General features: G+C 38.7%; 1 protein-coding gene and 1 pseudogene across 1 annotated transcript; both read left to right on the top strand.

The window, feature by feature from the left end:
* Positions 1-738: 738 nt before the first annotated feature.
* Positions 739-15,224, top strand: LOC139459625 (serine-rich adhesin for platelets-like). The gene is made up of 16 exons (XM_071241207.1): positions 739-771; positions 1,610-1,672; positions 1,911-1,990; positions 2,943-3,014; positions 3,169-3,310; positions 3,824-3,909; positions 5,014-5,085; positions 5,430-5,547; positions 6,135-6,971; positions 8,306-8,397; positions 9,182-9,253; positions 10,611-10,710; positions 11,577-11,665; positions 13,337-13,408; positions 14,034-14,133; positions 14,928-15,224. Coding segments are annotated over exons 1-16 (2,022 nt in total). The 5' UTR covers positions 739-746; the 3' UTR covers positions 14,930-15,224.
* Positions 15,225-16,910: 1,686 nt separating this feature from the next.
* LOC139458921 (uncharacterized) lies at positions 16,911-20,168 on the top strand (annotated as a pseudogene).
* Positions 20,169-22,809: the final 2,641 nt, after the last annotated feature.

The raw sequence follows: 22,809 nt of genomic DNA on the forward strand, positions 1-22,809 counted from the left end.
GGAATATTTCGAGTCACGAGATTAAATTGAAGCACATTGATATAGAAACCTAAATTTAAAAGTCCTTCTTATAGCTGCATGGACTGAACGGATAAGGAAATATGATCTGTATAAATAACAAGCAATCCATTTACCGGCGTTATATTATGCTTAAAACGTAAATATATCTGTTAGCGTTAAGGTACAGGCAATCAAGTAGAAAAGCCCGCCAGTTAACCTCGTGTATTCGAGGATTTTCAATTTACGGCACGTTTAGTACAGATCTTATTTTAAACCAATCTCTAATAAAATACTTGGTTAGTTTCAAATTTGGCATCTTAGAAAAGTCATAAAGTTTATTTTTTAAGTACGACAATTGAATCCCCCACAACACGTACATTGTAACTGGTTATTATATTCTTGGCCTATCATGCACTTGGCTAATATGTTTAAACAAAAGTATGTACAAAAAACGAAAGTCAGTTCTTATTAGAAGAAGAATTAGCATTATTGTTTGACAAGTGGAGTAGAGACAACCTCACGTTTATAAAGTCCCACTATTCGTGGAATGTAACACATTTGGCAATTTATATAACAAACCCCATTCTCAAGAACGAACAGATGGCAGTACGAGATAAGACTCCACTGCACAGGCACCTGCAAATGACAGACTATTACATAAATAGAACAATATTCATAATGTCGCAATACGTGAACATCTGACGATCAATCGGAGGCGGAACTCTACATAGGTCTACAGAGGCGCTATGTTCCCGTCAATGTTTGTCATTGGTAAGTGTAGCCATCGGAAACTGATAAGAGTATGTTTTGGGTTTGTTATTTTTGTTTTTAACACCACTGTCAGCAATATTCCAGCTGTATCAAGGCGGAGTGAAAATGAGTTGACCGGACCAGGCAAACCAGTGATTGATGTAATGAGCATCCTCCTACGCCACCGGTTCAACCAAGTCGTCTCTTAGGACAAGCAATGGAATACAAGGAACGCATTCTAACATAAACCTCACTAGATGGCTGCAGTAATGCCCATGACATGTCCGTTTTCAACACATTCGCCTTGACACAGAATCCCCACGGTATCAAAATGACTATATCGACCTCATATTGGCGTAATCATAATGAACTGCGTCATTTTGATTGTCACGAAGACAACAGTATGATAATTTCCTTCTACGTCCTAAGAAGAGTTATGATAAAAATAGTCTTCGAGTCATACTAATACGCTGGAATGCCTAAAGTAACCTGTGACGTTAGTATACCTCAAAGGAATTCCCATTTCTGCACACCATAGCACCATATCTTGATTAAACGTATCGTATTTATTTTTCAGTAAAGAGTATATACACAAAAACATCATAATAATTTGTCATTCGCCTGATCGATTATGATCAGAACAAATTCATTGTAAATATCCATACCTGGTAACAGGAGAAAACAGACACGCCCTTAAAGAGGGGCGGTGTAACAAATAAATTGAGTCGTTCTTAACTTTGATAACAGAATGAAACCCATGCACTGTTGATTTCTGCAATATCAACTCGTTTGTTATTGATCGAAGTTATGCCACGTATCAATTAGATAGTCATGTATTTGTTGCGTTTTTGTGTTACAGTAATATCTCTGTTGAACGCTTCTACCTGCGCCCCAAGCGCTGCAGTCAATAGGAATGACCCAGGTGTGTACAAGAACAACAACGACGACGATACAATAAATATTGCATTATATAATTGAATACAGTTTACAGTTATTTAGAATGCACGAAGATTCCAGCATTATCACGGTTGCATTGGAGATCACTGGGATTCGCACCAGTGTAATAAACAAACGTTTAACAACCAGGCTACCCTAGGGCATACTGCTTGACTTTAGTTTATCAAGATCAAGGGAATCTGCATGTATGGATCTGATTTCAGGTGGTCATCGCTGTTACTCCTGTGCAAGTGTGGACAAACCGTATCAGTGTAACGTGACCACACAGTGCAGACCTGATGAGGTAGGATCACCTCCATGAATCAGTGTACCTGGCCAGAATATCAAGACGGGACAGATAACTTGAAATCGCGGGACCCGTGAAGATCAGGGGTAGAATAGGTCTTCAGCAACCCATGCTTGCCATAAAAGGCGACTAACGGGATCGGTTGTTTAGGCTCGCTGGCCTGGTTGGTGCATGTCATCCTATTCCAGTGATATCAATCACTGGATTGTCTGATCCAGGCTCGATTATTTACAGACCCCCGTCATATAGCTGGAATATTGCTGAGTGCGGCGTTAAACAACAAACAAACAAAGTTGAAATCGTCGCAACAGAGGTACTGTTTGTGATAAGGTCTAACATCTTCGAAATACCAGGATTTGAACTGCATAAATGGTACTTGGATTTTCGTCTAATGCATACGTTGTTGTTAGTGCCTTACCAGTCGTATACGTTTTCTCATCTTGTCTTCCTTTAACAGCTATTTCTTTTTTCTGTTCTCAAAGAAATGTTAATGATGTACATTCATAAACTGATTGTGTTATCTAAAAACTCCACTTAAAATGTGATCACAAAGTTGATTCTTTGTTTTTCACTCATCATCCCATTGACCTACAAAGTTTTCAGATTTCATCCAATATTAAATTACATGATGAGATATGTCTGAACCATTGGTATACGGGCTGTTCTATCATATACTTTCAATAATGGTCAACACGGTGTTACGTAATCTATGTTCAATACTGGTCAACATGATCTTATGTATTATGTCCTAAATACTGGTCAACGCAGTTGAGGGGGATATTTTTTATATTGGTGTTTCGTGATATGTCTGATTTCCTGGTCAAGATGGTGTTTTGGAATATGTCTGTGAATACTGTCAACGTAGACTACAGACGTAGACTAAAGTGCTGAATGATGTATCTGAAAGATTTGTCAAAACAGCAACTTCTGTTATGGTCTTATATTTCAGCAATGTTACACAGATGAATATTCAACAAATCATGGAACGAGTATTTTCAGCGTTGGGTGTCGAAGGATTTCAGTGAGTTTTATAATACACGTACCATTATTAATATCTTTTTTATAATTATGAATGAAGAAGGAAGTGCGGGTAATTCGAAACAACAGTATAATTCGAGATAGAAGAGTTCGATTCATTAGAAATACCAGAAGAGTGCATGTATGGCGTTTTACAGGAATGTTACGCAGAGATCGTCAGAAGATCAGACTTCAGCGGACGACTCAAGTGTGACGAGTGTTGCCATGGCAACCTTTGTAACAGCGGCGGCTGCAGTGCAGGCGTATATATGTTAGATAATACCCTATTTATTATAACACGTTATAAATACTACACATCTATCGAGTACTGATAGTTGATATTATATTTGGGTTTTATTGCACGTTCAATCCTGAATATGCTTGTTGATTTGGTTGATTATGTGGCATATATTGCTCATAATATCAATCACTATGTTTTGTGTGGCTGTTTCAAATTGGATTATTCACAGGCCGCTCGCATATAGTTGGAATACCGATTGTTTTTAGTTTTGTCTCCAGGCTTTAAAATATTAACACAGAAAACAATTACATATTTATCTTCCAATTATATTAGGCGCCTATGTTACGTATATTGTATATGTTATTTTCACTTCGGCAAAGAAAACATATGATGACATTTTACAGATTTATCATTAATTGATTTTTGCTTATAGTAATTATAAAAAAAACTATATCTTAATCCTCACGTTGTAAATCATGACTGTATTTCAATACACACTGTGTGAACCAATTCTAAAAACCAAACTTTTAACTATCGAATGATTATTTTTAAACGACTTAGCGTACTTGCAGCTGCCCAAGTCGACGTGTGCTACAGCTGTCGCTTTATTGATTACCCACGACATTGCGAAAATTATACCAGATGTCGGGCTGATGAGGTTTGTTGCTGATTTCACCACCGTCCCTGTCTTTTATTATTATTTACAGATTAAAATAAAAAATGCAGCCAAGAGGGTTTGGATGATCCTGGCACAGTCAGGCTGATTAGGCTCATCATCAGCTCAGGACCCTTGCCCCCTCTACATGCAGCATATTGGAATGGGACTTCTCCCAGGAAGCGCTGCCTAGTCAAACCCACCCAGAACCTTTCGGAGAATGTGAAGACTCCCCAACACTGCAGCCTTCTGCATTACCCAGATTGTCCGAAGGACTGTTTTCCTGGTAGCAAACCCGGGTACTCTTCCAATGTCAGTCAACAGATTGGGAGGTACCAAACCTAAGGCACCGAGAATAATTGGGAGTCGGACAACTTGGTACTTGGGATGCAAGCGTGTCATTTCGAAAGCGAGGTCTGCATATTTGTCATGTTTTCGCCAATATTATTGTTGTTGTTGTTGTTGTTGTTGTTATTATTATTAGTATTATTATTATTATTGATCACAACGTGGTGCCTTTGTTAATAAGAATGGTGTCGTACTAATCCCTAGATTGTCTGGTCTAGACTCAACTATTTACTGGCCATCGTTGCATGGAGTATTGCTGGGTGCAGCCCAAGGCAACAAATAAACACTTAATCTTGATTGCAAGTCGTGCGAGTGCCTGGTGTCAATTTTAGCTGAATATGTTCCATTTACATAATTTTCATGTATTCATTGACTGATATAGTTGGAATCATACAAAGGTCTCAGCTTTTAGCAGAGATTTATTATGAATATAGAAAGGGTTTGTCGCTTTTATTACAGATATCATTGAAAAAACACTACATTCCTTTGCTCATTCATGTTGTGCCTTCGTAAAACAATAGTGAACAATAATGAGACAAACACAGTATATTTATTAAAAATTATAGATTCTGAATAACAGACGAACCTCATTGTGCCAAACCCGTGGGGACCGGGGAAAAGTTCAAGTTATCCGGGGTTCGAGACAATCAACAAAGTGAATTTCCGAAAAACAAACATCATTTTCTGAGAGATTATTACATGTAAGCTAATATGTATATTGTACTTACAATTCTTAACTGAAATTTAATTTCATTTCAGCACTGTTATATCGAGAAGGTGTTGACTCAAAACTTTTATATCAAGTATAGTCTTGGGTGCGTTGATAGAGCGGTGAGTACAATACTGTTCAAGAAAATAGAGAGTAATTGGTGGGAATTAAGCTATTATTTCAAGCTGCTTTTATTCCAGTTTTGATTATGGAGTGAGACTAATGAGCGTCAGGGAAGGTAACAACAAGTACCATCTTTTAATGTGACTAATACTGAGAAATGACGTCTTCAATTTGTATGACGTCACGCATTTTAACATTAACGTCATTAAAATACATGTTGGTTTGGGTCTGTAAAGAGATGTCAGCTCTTCTACATTATCTCTATGTAACGATATATAGGCGCCATAAGTAGTAGATCTACTACAAATATGACCGTGTATCTAAGTCACTTGTTTTGTTGTAGGAATGTGAGACTCTACGCCAATTTGGAATGTCGATAGGGAAGCGGGATACGGCGATCTCAACCATGTATGCTAGCTGCTGTAATGGTGATAAATGCAACGATGTATGGTTCGCCAAAGGTAGGAGACAACAGGAACGCTTTTACAAACAACGTCCGATGACATGTGTGACAAAAGGCTTCACTAAGATCTTTGTCAAAAGGCTTGACATGATGTGATGTGACATTCTCAAACTCCATTTTCCTGCTTCTTAGACATCGCCATATTTAGATATGATTGTATTGATATTACACTGCAAATCCCATGTCACGGAACAAACCTGAATAATATTACCATCACGTTGGTCAAAGTGTGTGGTGCATTTTTGTTTCATATAATATTGTATTTGAGACACATATAACACTGCCTATTATTGTATGACTTCATCTTGACGAAAGAATCTGTAATACCCTTAAGAAAACAAATTTATTGAAAATCAAATGCATTCAGATGAAGTTCTTTAAGTGTCGCGTGACAAACAGGAAAATGTTGATTATTTGGGGGATTGTAATACTTCATCAAAACTGTGATTTAACAGAAGTTTCCCATGTACCTCTGGTAGCAGGACGTACACCTTATATAAAGCAAAGTGATTATATTTGCAACCGGTGTTTCTAGAAGAAACAAATAAATAATGTTGACATTATGTTTCTTATATTTGTCACCAGGTATCACAAGTGATACACCAAGAACATCTTTAGCAACCCCCAAGCATCACCCAACCACCCAGAGTTCATATGTCACTACCAGTTCATCGATGACTAAAGATACTAATGTCGTTGATGCAACAAATGGGATGTCATCTACAAGTCCTTCAAAGACTAAAGATACAACCGTCGTTCATACAACAAGTGGGATGTCATGTACAAGTCCTTTAAAGACTGAAGATAGAACTATCGTTGATACAACAAACGGGGCACCATCTACAAGTCCTTCAAAGACTAAAGATACAACCGTCGTTGATAGAACAAGTGGTATGTCATCTACAATTCCTTCAATGACTAAAGATACAACTGTCGTTCATACAACAATTGGAATGCCATCCTTAAGTCCTTCAAAGAATAAGGATGCAACCTTCGTTGATACAACAAGCTTTGTATCATCTACGAGTCCTTCAAAAACTAAACACACAACTATCGTTGATACAACAAGCGGAGCGCCATCTACAAGTCCTTCAGTAAATAAGAATACAGCTGCAGCCGTCGTTGAAACAAGTGGAGCGTCATCTACAAGTCCTTCAAAGGCTAAAGATACAACCGTCGTTGATAGAACAAGTGGTATGTCATCTACAAGTCCTTCAATGACTAAAGATACAACTGTCGTTCATACAAGTGGAGCGCCATCTACAAGTCCTTCAAAGACTGAAGACACAACCGTCTTTCATACAACAAGCTGGACACACTTTAGTCTCATTCCTAAATCCAGTCTTTATACATTTAGTACCAGGAGATATACAGTAACAATATCGCCATCGACAAGCACCACACCATCAATGTCGACCCATGGTAAGCATTTATGCATAATTCCATGAACGATATCCGGTTTTGTACTTAAAATATATACCGTCCTGGGTGTATGTCTCTGATGTACAGGCACTTCCCCTCTGAGATGAACAATTGATGATTAACTAACTTCATTCAATCCAACCTCTTCCTTAAATGAGACGACTACATCTACATTGTGTCTCGTATACACCATAAGACAGAGTCGTTAACAAAGTAGAAATGGTACTTCAAGATAGTTCCTCATTAATTGTGTAAACCATGAAATGGTACACGAAATGCATATTTTTGCTTTTATTTAATCTTTGCAGTTGTATTAGAGCTGTATAGGAGCTGTTCTCCAACATGTTAAACACAGATACTATAACAAAGCCGGCCAATTGCACTCAGTCCCACAACAGTGCCAAACATCAAGTTTCAATAATCAATGTCATGTGTCATCTCTTGACAAACAGCTATAAGATGTGCATGCATGCAAACGAACTGGAGAGTCATGGAATGTTAATTATATATAGAGGCAATACACTGACTCTGTTTTCCATTTATTAAAACTGTTATTCTTGCGACATTACAAATTCAATGCATATTTCAAGGACATTTCGAAACGTATAGAAACAGACATTTATATACACGAGTCTGCATGTCATGATTTAATTACAATCTTACGAGGGTTGATTGTGATTGATAAGTTCTGACCCTCAATTAGAATGATTTATATTCAACACAATCCCCTTCCACATTTTTTAATAACGATGTTGGAGAGATTCTAGTCCTATTTCGTAGACATCCGTTTCTTGGATGTTCAAAAAGTTGAAATAGGTTCCGGTCAGAGTTTACCACGTCTTTAAGTCTTAATTTCAAACTAAAGCCTCTAAAGTGCAGCATGATCTGCTTCGTTTATTGTCTGGACTTTTGGAAGTTTGTCTTTGGCAGTAGTTTAAGTATAGGCAGTACTGTCTATTCGACATGTTAGTGGCACCAGATTGACTGAGGCGGTCGTAAAATATCGTGTTTTGGTGAGTGAGTTAAAAGTTAACGTCGCATCGGCATTATTTCAGCCATAAAGTGACCCAAGTTTTGGTAGTGACCTTATGACCTTAACAGCTAGTAATATAGAATGACCTCCTTATATTGGTTATAGAATTTGTTGGATCGGTCAATATGAGGATCAGGTTATCAAACAATGCAGAAAGGTTTACATGGTTTCCCCGAGTCCTCATGTCACCAGTTACTGATTTGTCGTGCCCAGACTCGATTATTTACAAACTGCTGGAATAATGCCGACTGTAACATAGCATCATCGACTCACTCACTCATGTTATCATCTCTTACTTCAGATAGCCATCATCCCGGTCTACTCTGTTCTCGCTGTGACAGAGTCACAGACCCACTCGACTGTACATACATGACCATATGTGAAAAGGATGAGGTAAGTAGGGACTCCATCCAGAGTTACCTCGACAGTGGCCTTCGAAATATCCTTTTGTTCATCCAGCAATGAATAATTACCCTGTAGTACGAGGTACGGGGTAACGTCTCTCTATATATACATGTATATATGTGATGTGGCATGACAGGAACCTATGACAGCGGGTTAGAATCAAAGTTTCGCCCTCAATATGTATCAAGGACTGTGAGCACCATTCTGGTGCATGACTGATGTAACTGGAATACTGTTCAACTCAATCCACGCAGTCACTTGTCGTTGTACATTATTGTATACTCGGTACGAAAACAATTAATAGGAAGCGCCCAAACTCATCGAAAGTGTTAGAGCGCTGCGTAAAGACAAACATCTTGGTTATCAAGCATCAGCGGTCAGTGTGTCCGTGCTGACCTGATGGCTGCTATAATAATTATCATGATCTGTGTTCGAAAGATAAAATTCCTGGGTATTGTGTTTTTTAATCGTGTTTTTTAATTATATAACTGCTCACCTGGATGCTTTCTTCATCTGATCACACCTCCGAAAGAATCAAGCGTATAAGTGTTATTATGGAGCTGGTTTGATTGAGAGCTACACTAACTGGTGTAGAAAAAATAGAATGTTTTGATAATCTCGAGGTGTGAATATGTCCAATTATATACCGCTTCCGTTATCTTTTGCACACGTAACTCAGTCTCCTAATGATGAATGTTTTCGAATTGAATCTCACAACGAAACAACGAAGTAATACACGGTATTTATATATATCTTTGTGATTCTTTTACAGGTGTGTCACATTGCTCAGTTTGTAACCTCGCAAGGGAATCTGTTTTATAAACTGGGATGTAAGGCTGAACAGGTAGGTATGAATGGAGTTTCTACGAAGATTTCAAACAATTGTATGTTCAGGGTTACAACATTCCAGGCCACAATGAAGCTTTCAAATGATGTCCGGTGCAATTCCCTATTTTTATTTGTACCTGTGTACTTTGTGATGTTCCAAAGGTTTTTTTGTCAGGTGAGCAGATGATGCGCTCATCTCGTACCATCACTAGAGTGATTTAATAACTCATGCTTATGATATAGTCCAACAGACTCAGCGTTTCGTAGAGAGTTCTCAATATAATGGAAATGTTTTCCTCGCTTTGATTATCATAATTATATTTCAATAGTTGCCCCAAGTCACTGCGAGTCATGAGAGGTCCAGTCATCTAAGTTGCGTCCATTAAGTAAGTTAAGAAACCCATCGTCGTGCATTCGAATTCCTGTTTTCTAATTTGTAGTCCCCAAAAATGAAGTTATTAAGATAAAATTACATTAAGTTACATGTGCATCGATTAAATAAACAACAATAGCATAGAACCCGTGAAGATCTGGGTTAGAATTGGTCTTCAGCAACTCATGCTTGCTATAATGTTATAAGGGACGACTAACGGACTCGATTATTTACAGACCGCCGTCATATATTGTTCAACAAGGATAGTTTATCAAGTACTGGTCTGAAATTAGTTGATATTTATATGTATGAAGTTGACACAGGGTCTCCATGTAAACTGCCGGGAAAAGGAACAAATAAACCCATGTTGGTTTGATTGTGGATAAGAATGAAACCAACAAGAAATGGTTATTCGGTGGTGATGTATCTGATATGGGTAGTTGTGTCTTGGAACTTCGTTGTGTTTCGGCGATTGTGTTCAGCCCAGTAACGTGTTGCTAACGTTTTTTGAAGTGTACTCTTTCTTTTGCGCGGCAGTTTAACTTAGGGTACGCGTATGTGTGTTGATAAATGTCATTAAGACAATCACATTGTAGTTAGCTCAAAAAGTTCACTTTTAACGAATGAATTCGAACAGGTTTGCCTGGGTAAGAATATATCATAGATAGACGGACGTTACCTGGACCATTATCTGCGTAAAACAACATTCATTTTATCACCTTTAGTCATACACACTGGCCTTTATGTATGAGTTCCCTCCACAACTCTTCAACAGATTTTGTTCCGTTGTTGCAATCTAGTGGTTAAACCGTTTATCGAAGGACGGGGTTCGATTCCACATAGGGTTACAATATATGAATCCTATATGTCCCCGTCATGTAAATGTAGCTTTGAACGGCGTTAAAACATACGGATTTACCATTAGATGCGGGATAGTTATTTCAATAGAAAACTCTGAACATAATTATTTGTTTATTTACGTGTTTTTATTCTATTTTAGGAATGCCAAGCTCTTTATGTTGGTCGTAGACAAAACGGAGATACCGTGTTTGACGAGAGATGTTGCACAATACACCCCGAGTGTAACCGAGATTTATTCAGTAGGTACAGGACATGTTGTTTAAACTTATGTACTCAGATATACTCGCAAGGAGGAGGACTTTAGGCCTCAACTTCAGCCTTGCCAGAACCAGCTCGTCGTGGATTCGAATCCTGGAGTTGACATTTGTCAAACACGTTATCGTTCCTTCAACGAGGTCAGTGTGGTCTTCGAAATGCATCCTTTTAATTGTACCTCTTCTATTAAGCTGAAACACGGGGATATAACGGAAACAGTGTCTGAAGCCATTAACTCACTAAGAACCCATGCTTCTTGAGTGTAAGTATTGACCTGCCTTCCCATGTGTTTGTCAGGGGTGTTACAGTCACAAAGAAGTTGTCATTACTATCTGACAGTAATTCATAAACACACGCTTACGTTTCAGTGAGAATTATTTAATTGGTTTTTGGAAGACATTTCACATCACTGGGGAAATTGTTTTGTCCTTTAATTTCAATGAATGTGTCTCACTGTGTGACAGTATAACAGTTTGTATTCGAAAAGGCATTGACATTTTGACTTGATGTAGACTGAGAACACGTAGCGGCTGTGGTTCAACAGCTACTGGTATGTTTGGGTTTCGATTCGTTTGTTGTTTAACGCCGAACTATTCCAACTATATGGCGGTGGCCAGTAATAATCGAGTCTGGACTAGACACTCCACTGCTTAATGTCAAGAGCAAAGATCCACGTCTATGACGACACGCTGTCAACGAACTCGCCTCTTACGACCAGAGTAGGTTGTTGGGGAGCAATTCTAACCAGGAAAAGGTATGTGTATGTTAATTCGTTATCCGGGACAGTTGTTGATACACAAGATTGATTTTAATTAATTTGAAATTATGAATTCCGATTTAATATTTTTAGAAACATCCAAGGATCTGTCCTGTGGTTCCTGTAAGGATTTGGCCAGTCCTTCCGACTGCGAGAAGGTGACCACATGTCGTTCTAACGAGGTACGTTGTTCTATAGAGCACAGTGAGAGTGAGTTGGTTGTACGCCACTTTAAACAGTATTCTAGTCATATCACTAAATGACAGCTAGTTGAAGTGAAGCTGACGTTGGTTTTGCATACTGATCATAACCAGCTCGTAATCGTCGAACTATTGACATACCAGCACATGACCATTTGTTGATATTTTAAAGCCTCTTAGGTCAAAAGACAGTCGCACCTCAGTTTTTCTCCTTTGTAACTGGTGTACACTAAATGAATGCAAATAACAAACCACGTCAGAAATACTTGTCAGAAGAACACATTTTATTGATATTCAGAGATTGCAATGTAAATTTTGTATTGGTAAACTATGAATTTGAATTTTAAAACCTCAGAATATTATGAAAGCTCAGGCATTCAACATCAGCTAAACACTTCTAATAAATAAAAGCGACAAAACGCTTTTCCATATTCATATATTCTGCCCAAAACAGATTCGATTGTACGATTCCGACTACATAACGAGCGAGTGTTTATGAATCACTGTCACCAGATGTTCGCGAAAAGTTGAGCGTATCCTGCTCCACCGTTGGCACCCATCAGAAACACACACAAAGGCAATTCAATTGTTCACCCGACAAAACACGGGAACATTTGAAATACACATCAAAATAGGGCATTGCATGTAACATCGTTGATGCGTCAATTTTGGAAAAGTCTCCCACGTGTCAACCATAAAACCTTTAGAAAGTTTACTGAGGCCTTGAATGTTGTAACCTTGATCAAACATCTTCTGAGCAAGAGTTGTATGACGCTCGTTGAAATCATGGAAGAAAGAGCATGCTCGATTGTACCTCAGACGTTGTGTAATGTAGGCACCAAGTTATCCCTCTTGTCATACAGTCTTGTGGAGAGTGTTTCGTTACTCTATATCATTAAATATACCTTAACATTAAACAGATGAGGTAGTCACACTGGTCTCCTATAATTCTAGATCAGATGGGTACATCAGTGGAAGGGAGTTGGTTCTTTAGTGGTTATGGGACGATATCAGATCATTGACATACATGTACCTGAATGTTAAGTCAAACTTCTTGGCCATATTACCTGGTCCTGACAGAAATTCCGATTTATATGCAGATCAGCAAGAAGTGGAGCCCAATTGGTGCCCATGGGGATCCTTGCCTAACTGTCTTACCTCTAAAGAAACGGGAGGAATGTTTAGTTAACTTCTTGTAACAAGATCATGATCTGATCGGTACGAAATCGATTACACTTTTGCCTCTAGGTATGCATCAGATACCTTTATGCACTATTGAATAAATTAAACGTTGGAAAAGATTTACTGATGATTTAGATATCAGCTGAGGGAGAATATACAATCCGCGTTATAGTACCATGTATATGTGTTATATCAATGCCGTGTATGAAACTAGCATACAAGTTTGCTTTGAATGCTTTGCAAACTGGAAAGAACCCCTGGTCACTTTGGAGCATTTACGACAAGCAGAGCATCCAGGATGAAATTCGACATAACCTAATGAAATAAATATAATTTGTGCCAGAGAAGGCATCACTATCTTAACAACATTCAAGAAGATAGAAGTGACATTTGAGCTTACATGTATTGATGTCGTCACTAAAAATATTATGTCGTCACTGAATGTATCCTTTACCTGTTTGACTCTTGCAGGTGTGTGAACGTACTGTGTACTTATCTGATGAGTTCTTTCTTCGATACACACTGCAGTGTATACAAAGAGACGTAAGTATGTAATGGATGTGTGTTAGATTAATGCCAAAACGTTCTTCCCTACAACTCCCATGAAGATCCTATTACCCAATGTGTCTTGTGTGACTACAATTGTATCGAGTGATTGCCATGGAGTGTGTCCGCTTCGATGTACCAAATGTCCGACCTCACCTTTAAGCAAGATAGACTCAGTGTCGTAAGTACTTCAACACGGACTTCGGTATATTTAGTGATTTAATTGCCTGTAGGAACAGGGCCTCGTACCCTTTGCATCTCACAATATAGTTATGAAGCGGCCATAAAATATCTGCGTCCTGTGACGGGATTCGAACCAAGGACCTTCTGATCAGAGGTCGGACGCCTTGTCCACACAAGTAGAGAGGTTTACACCATCACCAAGCTGACAAGGTAAGAATGTCTTCACATCCTGCTACATACTCCCCCGTGAACAGAAGGACTTCCATGAAGTCTCCTCTTGTGACCAGAACAGGTCGCTTGTGACATATTCCAACTGCAATTTAACAGCGACAGAAATAATTATGCATTGAATGAAATGCACACACATGCATGTTCCTTTGTGTGTTTGACAAAGAACGTTCAACCCTTAAAACAAATTCTATATTTTCATTTATTACAGTATTGTGGAGGGCGCGTGCTGCACAGAACTTTATCTGACGATGAATACACAGATCTGTGTTGCGATACCAACTACTGTAATATGGCCGTGAACAAGAAATGTAAGATTTTTGGGTGTAACTTTACAGTAAACATTATTTATTAATGTAGTTTATTGTTCATAAATATTCGTTTGATGGATATCCGAATTTGACAAGCACCTTTTTAACGGGTATTCACGCTTATTTCATGTTAATCAAGTCGCATTTAAAATATGGAACGATGGTGTAAGGTATTTAAGTTTTATCGCTTGCTTTAATGATCCATCGATTAACAGATCATGGAATTTGAAAAAGTAGCATTCCTGTTGAGAACATTATTTTTTAAAAACGCGGTCTGGCTATCCCCATCTGATCATGACTTCGACACTGGGCAATCTTTGGCTCTAGTACGTGTACCATTTACACCTTCGAGGGTATTCCATGCAATGTATGCCTTTGCTCCAATGAACATGTTGTATAAGTGCCCTGTCACATTTCACAAAATGACAAAATATAAATAGAGAAGGCAATCCAAATAAATATATTAAAGAAGCTAATCTGTTTATTCCTATTTACCGAAAGAAAAGACTTACGTGAAACGAAATACCTTGCACTCCACCTGTCCCACTATTATCGAAGTATACCTTATGACAAGACATCTTCAGAATGTTAGTTTAAGAATCACTAAATGTGATTGATGATTAGATTTCGTCACTATAAATTTCTAATCGAACCATCAGTCTGTGCCAAAAGAAACTTTCAATTATCCTGCTCTTTTGTGACTGTCAAATCACATGTGTTCAGACACTGACATCGTTTCTGTTTCACCGAGTAATGTTGCCATGCGTATGATTAACACTTGTTTTACCTTTTAGAACCAATACGAGGTAGAGACCTTGGGATCATGTCCTACACTCATGTGTTCCAAAACTGAAACCAACGAGCAAATCGAAATCAGCCTTGGCACATATGTATGAGACAGGTGTGTTTCAAACGTAGATTTCCTTAGGGCCCAAAACTGGAATGTGTCTATGACAGATGAAAGTATATGTATGTGTTTGAATTCCAAAGGGACACATACGAACTACATGTACGTTTATTCATTTATTGGATGGGTGCTTTTTGCTTTGTCAAAAACCACGTTGAACGAATCTGATTGTTTATAACATATATTTGGGATACATGGAAACCAACGACGACAACAATGATGAAGCGTAGAGGATTCTTTGATTGCATTTCTTTGAACCAAGTGTTACCTTTGCAATAAATTCATATCTCTGGTCCGTTTAATAATACATAATGATTGTATATGCGAAGCACATGTATGCCTGTGACGTTAAAGACCGATATTTTTGGTTTTGGTATGAGAGAGTCTGTTCCATTTTTCAGTCAGCTCTTCAATTTTTATCTAAGAGTTTCTCTGACAAAAGAAACAATATTTTGGGGTCCTCAACACATAAAGTATGATCAGAACATCCAACATCCAATGAACGATTTATTTCTTTTAGAAAAACTTGAGAACCAAATGTTTTTTCCCGTATTTTTTCAGGAACTTATATTTTTTAAATTAAAGTTTATAGCTATTTAGATGGTAGTAGATTGTCATGTCGATATGTGAATTTGCCTGAATTAATAAAATATTACACTTGATATAACGAGTTTTTTTGCGTGCAATGTATGTGGTTATTCGATTACAACTATGTTAAATGTGGATTTGATATTACAACGTTTTATCTGAAAAGAAACCTGAACGTTCATAGCATATCGAAAGCCCTACATGTATGATAAAAAAAAAGATTAATGTTTTGAAAAAGTGAAGTATAAGTATAGACACGTTTCTTTCGTTCATTCATCAGTTAGCCAGTTTATTATCAGTTCAGAAAACACTTTCGATGGAAGATCGATTTTGGAATAGAATTATCGCTGAAATGCATTTGAGGTTGTGAGGTATTTTGTACCTGTAAGTGCCATTTTAGAAGCTATTGTATCATTGAGGACGGACGTGACTTTTAAATTCAACTTCTCTGTTTTTTCAATGCGACGTTGCCATACAGATGTTGAGTACAGTACCTTTTCAAGTTCCTTTATAAGGCATGTGATCAACAACTGGGTAGGACGTGGTTATACACTTATGTATACGGGGATTAACAAAACAAACAAAAGCACAAACAAGGGAGACAGATGGGATGATAGGGATGAAGACTGGAGTCTATGTCTGTCACACCAAAGGAGTGCCGAAAGGTCGCATTGAAGGGGAAATCAATAACTGAACGCTGTCCTCATAGACGTGGTACAGTGGAAGACATACTAATGTCTAATGAGTGGGGAACGTATCCATATTACCAGAACATTGAAGTGACGTACGTGTCAATACAACCAGAACGTATATATCTCCACCCCGGGTAAGAATTGATATCCAGCAACATACGAGTCTCTAGCCGGCATTGGTGAACCAAAACAGATCCATGGCTACATATCACTCAACAAAAACTGGATCTGATTCAAAACGACGTGAAGAATCACGAATGATGATTAACCTGGCGTGTTTCTGGTCAGGAGTAAGAAATCTTGGAACCCAGAGTACTGAGGCCTTTGTCATGCCTAGTTCACGCCTCAGAATGATTTTACATCTTTCATGACAGATACCTCGTATTGGCCATGTGATGAGGGATTGGTCGTCGATCATCCATAATCATATCATGCATTTATCAGCATTTTCCATAGTGGTGGCAGCTGAAGGTCTTTCGGATCTTGGATCATCTTCGAGTCACTCCTTTCATATCTTGAACTCCGCTGCCCAACAGCAATGGTGAAAGGAAATCATCTTCTAAAGTTGACGCCATTCTGCATGATTGTGCAGTGTCATCTGTCACCAGTCGATAGATCAAGAAGCATTGACCGTTCACGTCTATACAATCTCAATCGATTAATATACTCATATAAGTAGGACGAATGTACCGTCAACTGCGCACTGTGATCACACGCTTTTGAAAGGATCATCTCCTGTAAACAGGTAAGCTACACTACAAATTAGATATCTGATAAATGTGAATACTTACAGGAACCATTGTACAATATTTGTTTGTTGTTTCCTCATTTATAAATATGGCGGCAGTAGGTAAATAATCGAGATGCTTTAACAATGTCACAGCGCGATGGATACTGTGTAGAATTATTTGTAGTATCTGTTAGTATGTAATGTCTTAATGGATCCATCATGCCCGTTATACGCCGCACTCGGCAATATGGCAGCTGTATGACGGCGGCTTGAGTCAGAAGCTGATCGGTATTGTGAACAAGGATCCAAGCAATTAGGATACGATGACATGCTGTCACGTCCCCGAACCTGACCATCCGATCCATTTAGTTGCCGTTTACGACCAGCATAGGCTTCTGTGAATATTCTTAACCGGAATCCCAATGGTTTTACAAAATAGTTCTACATTGACTCACGTTCTAATTCAGGGAATAATAACAATTTCACACAGTGCTTTACCAAATAAGGGCATGGCTTATGACCTAAATGAAAGTTTAATAATACTGTATTTGTCAAGTAGCAAGCATCGCTGTTAAGTTAGTTGATGTTAAGTTTTGCTCTGCCGACCTGTCGGAAAATAACCAAGTATTTTATTTATACCATGGTTTTAAATCAACTGTTACTCTACTTTCAGAGAGAACTCCCCCTCAATACATCATGTATATGCAAGTATTCGTTCTTCTACTCCTGGTCACCTTGACCCAAGGGTTTTCGGACGGTAGTCAGATTGAAACGGAAACAAACAGTAAGTTTTCGGTTACAACTGAAACAGATTTGATACACCAACTCACAAGGATGAACGAATAATAAATGGTTCAAAGTTAGTCAAATGATTCTTGCTCAAAAGTTGTGACGTTACAACATTCAAGGCCTCATTAAAGCTTTCAAAAAGTATTATGGTAGATACTGTACACTTACTGCTTCAGCTGACCCTGTGCTCAACGTGTTGATTAAGGACTTAACTAATTAAGTACTAGGGTATCTTTCATTTTAAAAAACCTTGTATGTTTCACATCTTCCGAAAAGAAAACTAATATTGTTTGATACAAACACATCAGAACCTCAGTAAAACTTTCAAAAAGATATATGACAGACATGTGGAGGGACAATGTATGTTCCCCTGTTTAACAACTGACTTGCCTTTGTGTGTATTTTTGTGACGGGTCCCACCTGTGGGGCAAGATACGCTCATCCTTGTGCGAACAGCTATTATCATCACTATTTCATAGTGATTCATATACATACCCTCGTGATATAGTCGGAATCGTAGAATGGATTTCATATGGTTATGTAATGGGATGTATCGCTGTTATTGTACTGTCGGTGGCCTATGACGAACACGAGGCCGGAACGACGCAGATTGAGAAAGTCCCTCAGATGATTAAGCCCGAATCTAACACCTACACTTTTACACAATTATGGTCAGCCGTTTGTTTTTCTGGTCGTGCCCAGTTTGTTCGTCAGTCAGTTCTACCAAAGAAGTCATTGTTAGGTGTAGTATCAGGTCTTCCTTGCAGTTGTCTCAGTTCGTCCATCTGGTTCCCGGTGCTTGGACATACATGGATGTCTAAGACTTCTTTGTCACGTCCAAAGTTTATCATCTTGATATTCATGGGTCACTTTAATTACTAGTAACCAGCCACCCAACCCCCTTCTCACACACATAACCACACACATAACCATCTTTTCCATGGACATCCCTTCAAGTCTCTCAAAGCATGCACATTCATGGGCATTTGATAAATTCACTGAAATAATGACCAATATATCATATTAGTAAGAGTTACCTCAGAATGATTCATGGACGATAACAACTTACAAATAAAAATACTTTTGAAATGTATGTGGTTCTCATTTCAGAATGGGGGACAGATATTTTCTATTGTACTTACCATGGTATTAAGTTCCTGCCAGGATCGATGTGGAAAACAACGGAATGCGAACAGTGTTCGTGTTTTGACGACGGATTGTTCTGTGAGGGGTAGGTACATGTAGATTACCACGTGGAGATTCTGGATTAGAATAGGAGACTGTCATAAGCAAGAGGGGACTTATTCAGAGTCAATCAATACATTTGTCGATGTTATCGCATCCGGAGGCGTGGATTGTTGCCTAAAATATCCTTCATTGTATTGTCTTCATACTCCATCATATAGTTTGAATATTGCTGAGACTGTCATTAAGCAACGAACACAATACTCACCCTTTGCTACAATTGATATATTCCACATTTTAACTATTATGAAATGTTTTGTTATGTTTCTGAAATTATAGAATTGATATTTCATTCGAGTGAAATAAGACATTTTGTCTGCATTGATCGGCCTGCACCACTCCTTACATTCTCTTACTTGAGTCGGCAATCAGAACGTAATCAAATGGATTAGAAAAGGTGACCATTACAAGGAAGTGGCGACTTAATGCGACTAAGTAAATTTGTTGATGTTATCGTACCCAGTGGCGTGGATTGTTCCCCATGATATCCTTCATTGTATTGTCTTCTTCATACTCCGCCATTCTTTAGTTTGAGCATTGCTGAGAGTGTCATTAAGCAATGAACACAAATAATCACCCTACACGTAGGTGACAATTGGTACTTTGCTACAATAATTACATTCAATATTTCAAGTGATGTTGTCGAACATATCCAACCAAAATGGAATGTGTTTCAAAGTAATGGAAGAATCTGGTTACATATAATGTTTAATCAATCCTACGATATCAAATTTTCAAATAATCAAATGATATCCAGCGTGTTATTCAGGTACCTGATTGTCTTTGACCTCATATAGTTTGATGACAGATATTGATTTGAGTAGAATTATTAAGATGATTCTGAGTATCGATATAATGATAAATATTATAGCAGCAGTTAACTGTGAGATGAACAATGTCTTGTGATTATCAGTCTGAAGACAATGCAATGTACATGTAACCTGTTGTCTCACTTTTTTCTTCAAGATTTGGTTATGCGGCGGGGGCATTTGATGCACCTGAAGGCTGTGAGGTTGTCAACGATGGATGTGATCCTAGAATGGTGGATGCTGAGGATGAGCTGAAGCCCTGTGTGGCAAAGTGAAAGTTGCCAACCTGACATGTCCTTTATGTACAATGTAATGCAGTCACGAAGCAGATAAACATGGAATACCCGTATGTGTGTCTTTTTTTGTTTAAGAGATGGTAGTCTGCCAAGCGTGCGAGCAAGATACTCGTTCCACCAGTATTATTCAATTCACAATTGAGAGATTGACCTATGGTTTGGTGTTCGCACAAGTGTGCTTCTTGCGGACCCATTTGTTATTCAGGAGTGTGTGTGTGGGGGGGGATGGGGTGGGGTGGGGGGTGATGGGGGAGAAGTTTGTTATTGGATTCTTGGAATCCACCAACAATTTATCCTGCCTTCCCTAATGGACGCGCCGCCTTCGTGGTTACAAAGATGGTACTTGTTGTTACCCTGTCTGCCGCACGGCATTAAGGAGCTAAAACAAGGGCTGGAAGGCTCGGAGTCAGTATACTGTGTCTGAGTGGGGTATTCATGTTAAACTGCGGCATGGTATCTCAGTGTGCTAGCGCTATAAATCGGCTTCAGTCCGGACTAGTACATGCAGCCACACACACACACGTGCAATATATAAGTGCAATAATCTTGGACGCGATGTTAAACCCCATTTCACGTCACATTCCTAAGGGACGCAACTTTGCCAAGAATTGAACCCTTAACATCGTACATGTACGTAGTGATCGATTTCACTTTCGACTGAGCGTTTTTAATGATTCGTGTAGTTATTTGATTGAGAAACTTGGACATTAACGTCCCATTGTCAATAGCTGAGCCATGTGGCGATTGTATTGTTTCCATGGCGATTAAAACGGCTGTTGCAAGAATATACCTGAATGAGAAGAGGATCCTGTTGAATATCTTTCAGAGGTTAAGTCAGCGTGTAATGTTGTCTTTGGTAGAATGCACATGCTGAAAAGGAGGAAACAGAATCGGAATAAAACCATTCTGCCCCAGCCAGCTGTCGTCATCAGTCTGGCTGTTCTACATGTTTGTAGTTGTTCCCACTGACAAGGCATCAAATAACATGACCATTAAATGTAAGAATCACTACATTAATTGTTTGATCAAAGAACTTGGTATAATCAACGTGTCCCTCTAAAACCTTATTCACATTACCACTCCTCTTTTGTACCGGATTCCGAAGCTCCATAAAAATCCATACAAAAGAGAAATTGCTGAGTCAAGCAAATGTGCCACTAAATAGCTGCCTCAAGGAGTAATCATAATTTTGTACACAATTCACAGAAAGTTTGTCACTTTTGTTTACATATATCATTAATTGATTAATATATTTTTGTAGTGTAACAAAAAAGTAAAAAGGTTCTCTAGATCTCGAGATCTCGTCAAATAAGGTGTCGGCCGCTCTTCATGTTCCTATGTGCACGTGCACATATGAATGCTATATGTCGGCGCCGTGATATTGCTGCAGGACAACGATACTATAAAAACACTTTTAAAGCAGTAAGAGGTGAAGTGAAAAAGGGTTTATGCCCGTACCTGTACTTGTTTTAAAGTACCATTCCATTGAGATACCATGCCCCAGTTTAACATGTTTGCCCCACTTAGATCCCGCATACTGAGTCCGAGTCAACCAGTCCTTGTTGTATGTCCTCGTTCAATGTTCAGCGACACATCGAGGCTCTTCCCCGACATTACAAGGGACCGGTGTTTGTACACGTGTGTATGAGAGCTACCAACGGAGTGTCGAGTCACATTATTATATGGAACGATGAGTGAGTGGGTGGATGAGTATGGGTTACCTCCGCTTTGAACAGTTTTACAGTTATTTCACGACGTGGATTTGGAAGAAAGCTTGTCATAGACTTTTAACACTAGCTATGTTTGTTATTTGGCTGTTGTTTGTTCAACGCCGCTCTCAATAATATTCTGTATGACGGCAGTCTGCAAATGTGCATTTTGGACCATACATCCCAGTGATTGACGTCATGAACAACGATCTACGCCGCCAGGATACGTTGACACGCAATCAACACATAGCCTTGCCACCAGTTCCATTAAGTCGCCTCTAACAGCCAGCAAAGGTTGGCGTGGATCTTTTCTAACCCCGAATCCTCAAGGGTTCCTAATGTAGTCGCCTCTTCTAAACAAGCCATGGGTGTTTTGGGGGTTGGTTTTTTTGGTTTTTTTTTGTAAATTTAAGCTTTGTGAATTGATGTTGAATGCAGAAATACAATTCATTTGTGATTTTGTAATAATCAAATCAATTTTAAAAGAATCATAGGCTCGGAGTCAGTATATTGTGTATGAGTGGAGTATCCATGTTAAATTGCGCCATGGCATCTTAGTGACCTTGCACTATAAAAACGGCAATAGTCTGGGCTGGTACAAGGAAGCAGACACACACACACCGCACACACCACACACACACATATTCATGCACGCCGCTGTCTAAATGCAAAACTTTTGAACACGACGTTATACCCAATTTCACTGCCTCCCCTCCCCTCCCCTCCCCTCCCCGCCCCGCCCCTCTCCTCCCCTCCCCTCGACTCGACTCACCTCACCCTTTGAGCCATATTCAAAAGACACTCTGCTAAATATAGCGAATGGATTCAATATATTGATCATAATAGATTGGAGATGTTCATTGATAACCGCACAAGTCATAACCCATTCAATAGAGAACACCGCTAAAAGC

The sequence above is a fragment of the Haliotis cracherodii genome, unplaced genomic scaffold, assembly GCF_022045235.1.
Source record: "Haliotis cracherodii isolate W230 unplaced genomic scaffold, xgHalCrac1.p SCAF_13, whole genome shotgun sequence".
NCBI lineage: Eukaryota > Metazoa > Mollusca > Gastropoda > Lepetellida > Haliotidae > Haliotis > Haliotis cracherodii.

What these genes read in the sequence shown, in the direction of transcription:
- LOC139459625 (XM_071241207.1), top strand. Translation starts at nt 747, where the DNA reads ATGTTCCCGTCAATGTTTGTCATTG. An exon ending in CACAGTGCAGACCTGATGAG is followed by an intron (nt 1,991 to 2,942) that starts GTAGGATCACCT and finishes CTTATATTTCAG; the next exon opens with CAATGTTACACAGATGAATA. An exon ending in CGATGTATGGTTCGCCAAAG is followed by an intron (nt 5,548 to 6,134) that starts GTAGGAGACAAC and finishes ATTTGTCACCAG; the next exon opens with GTATCACAAGTGATACACCA.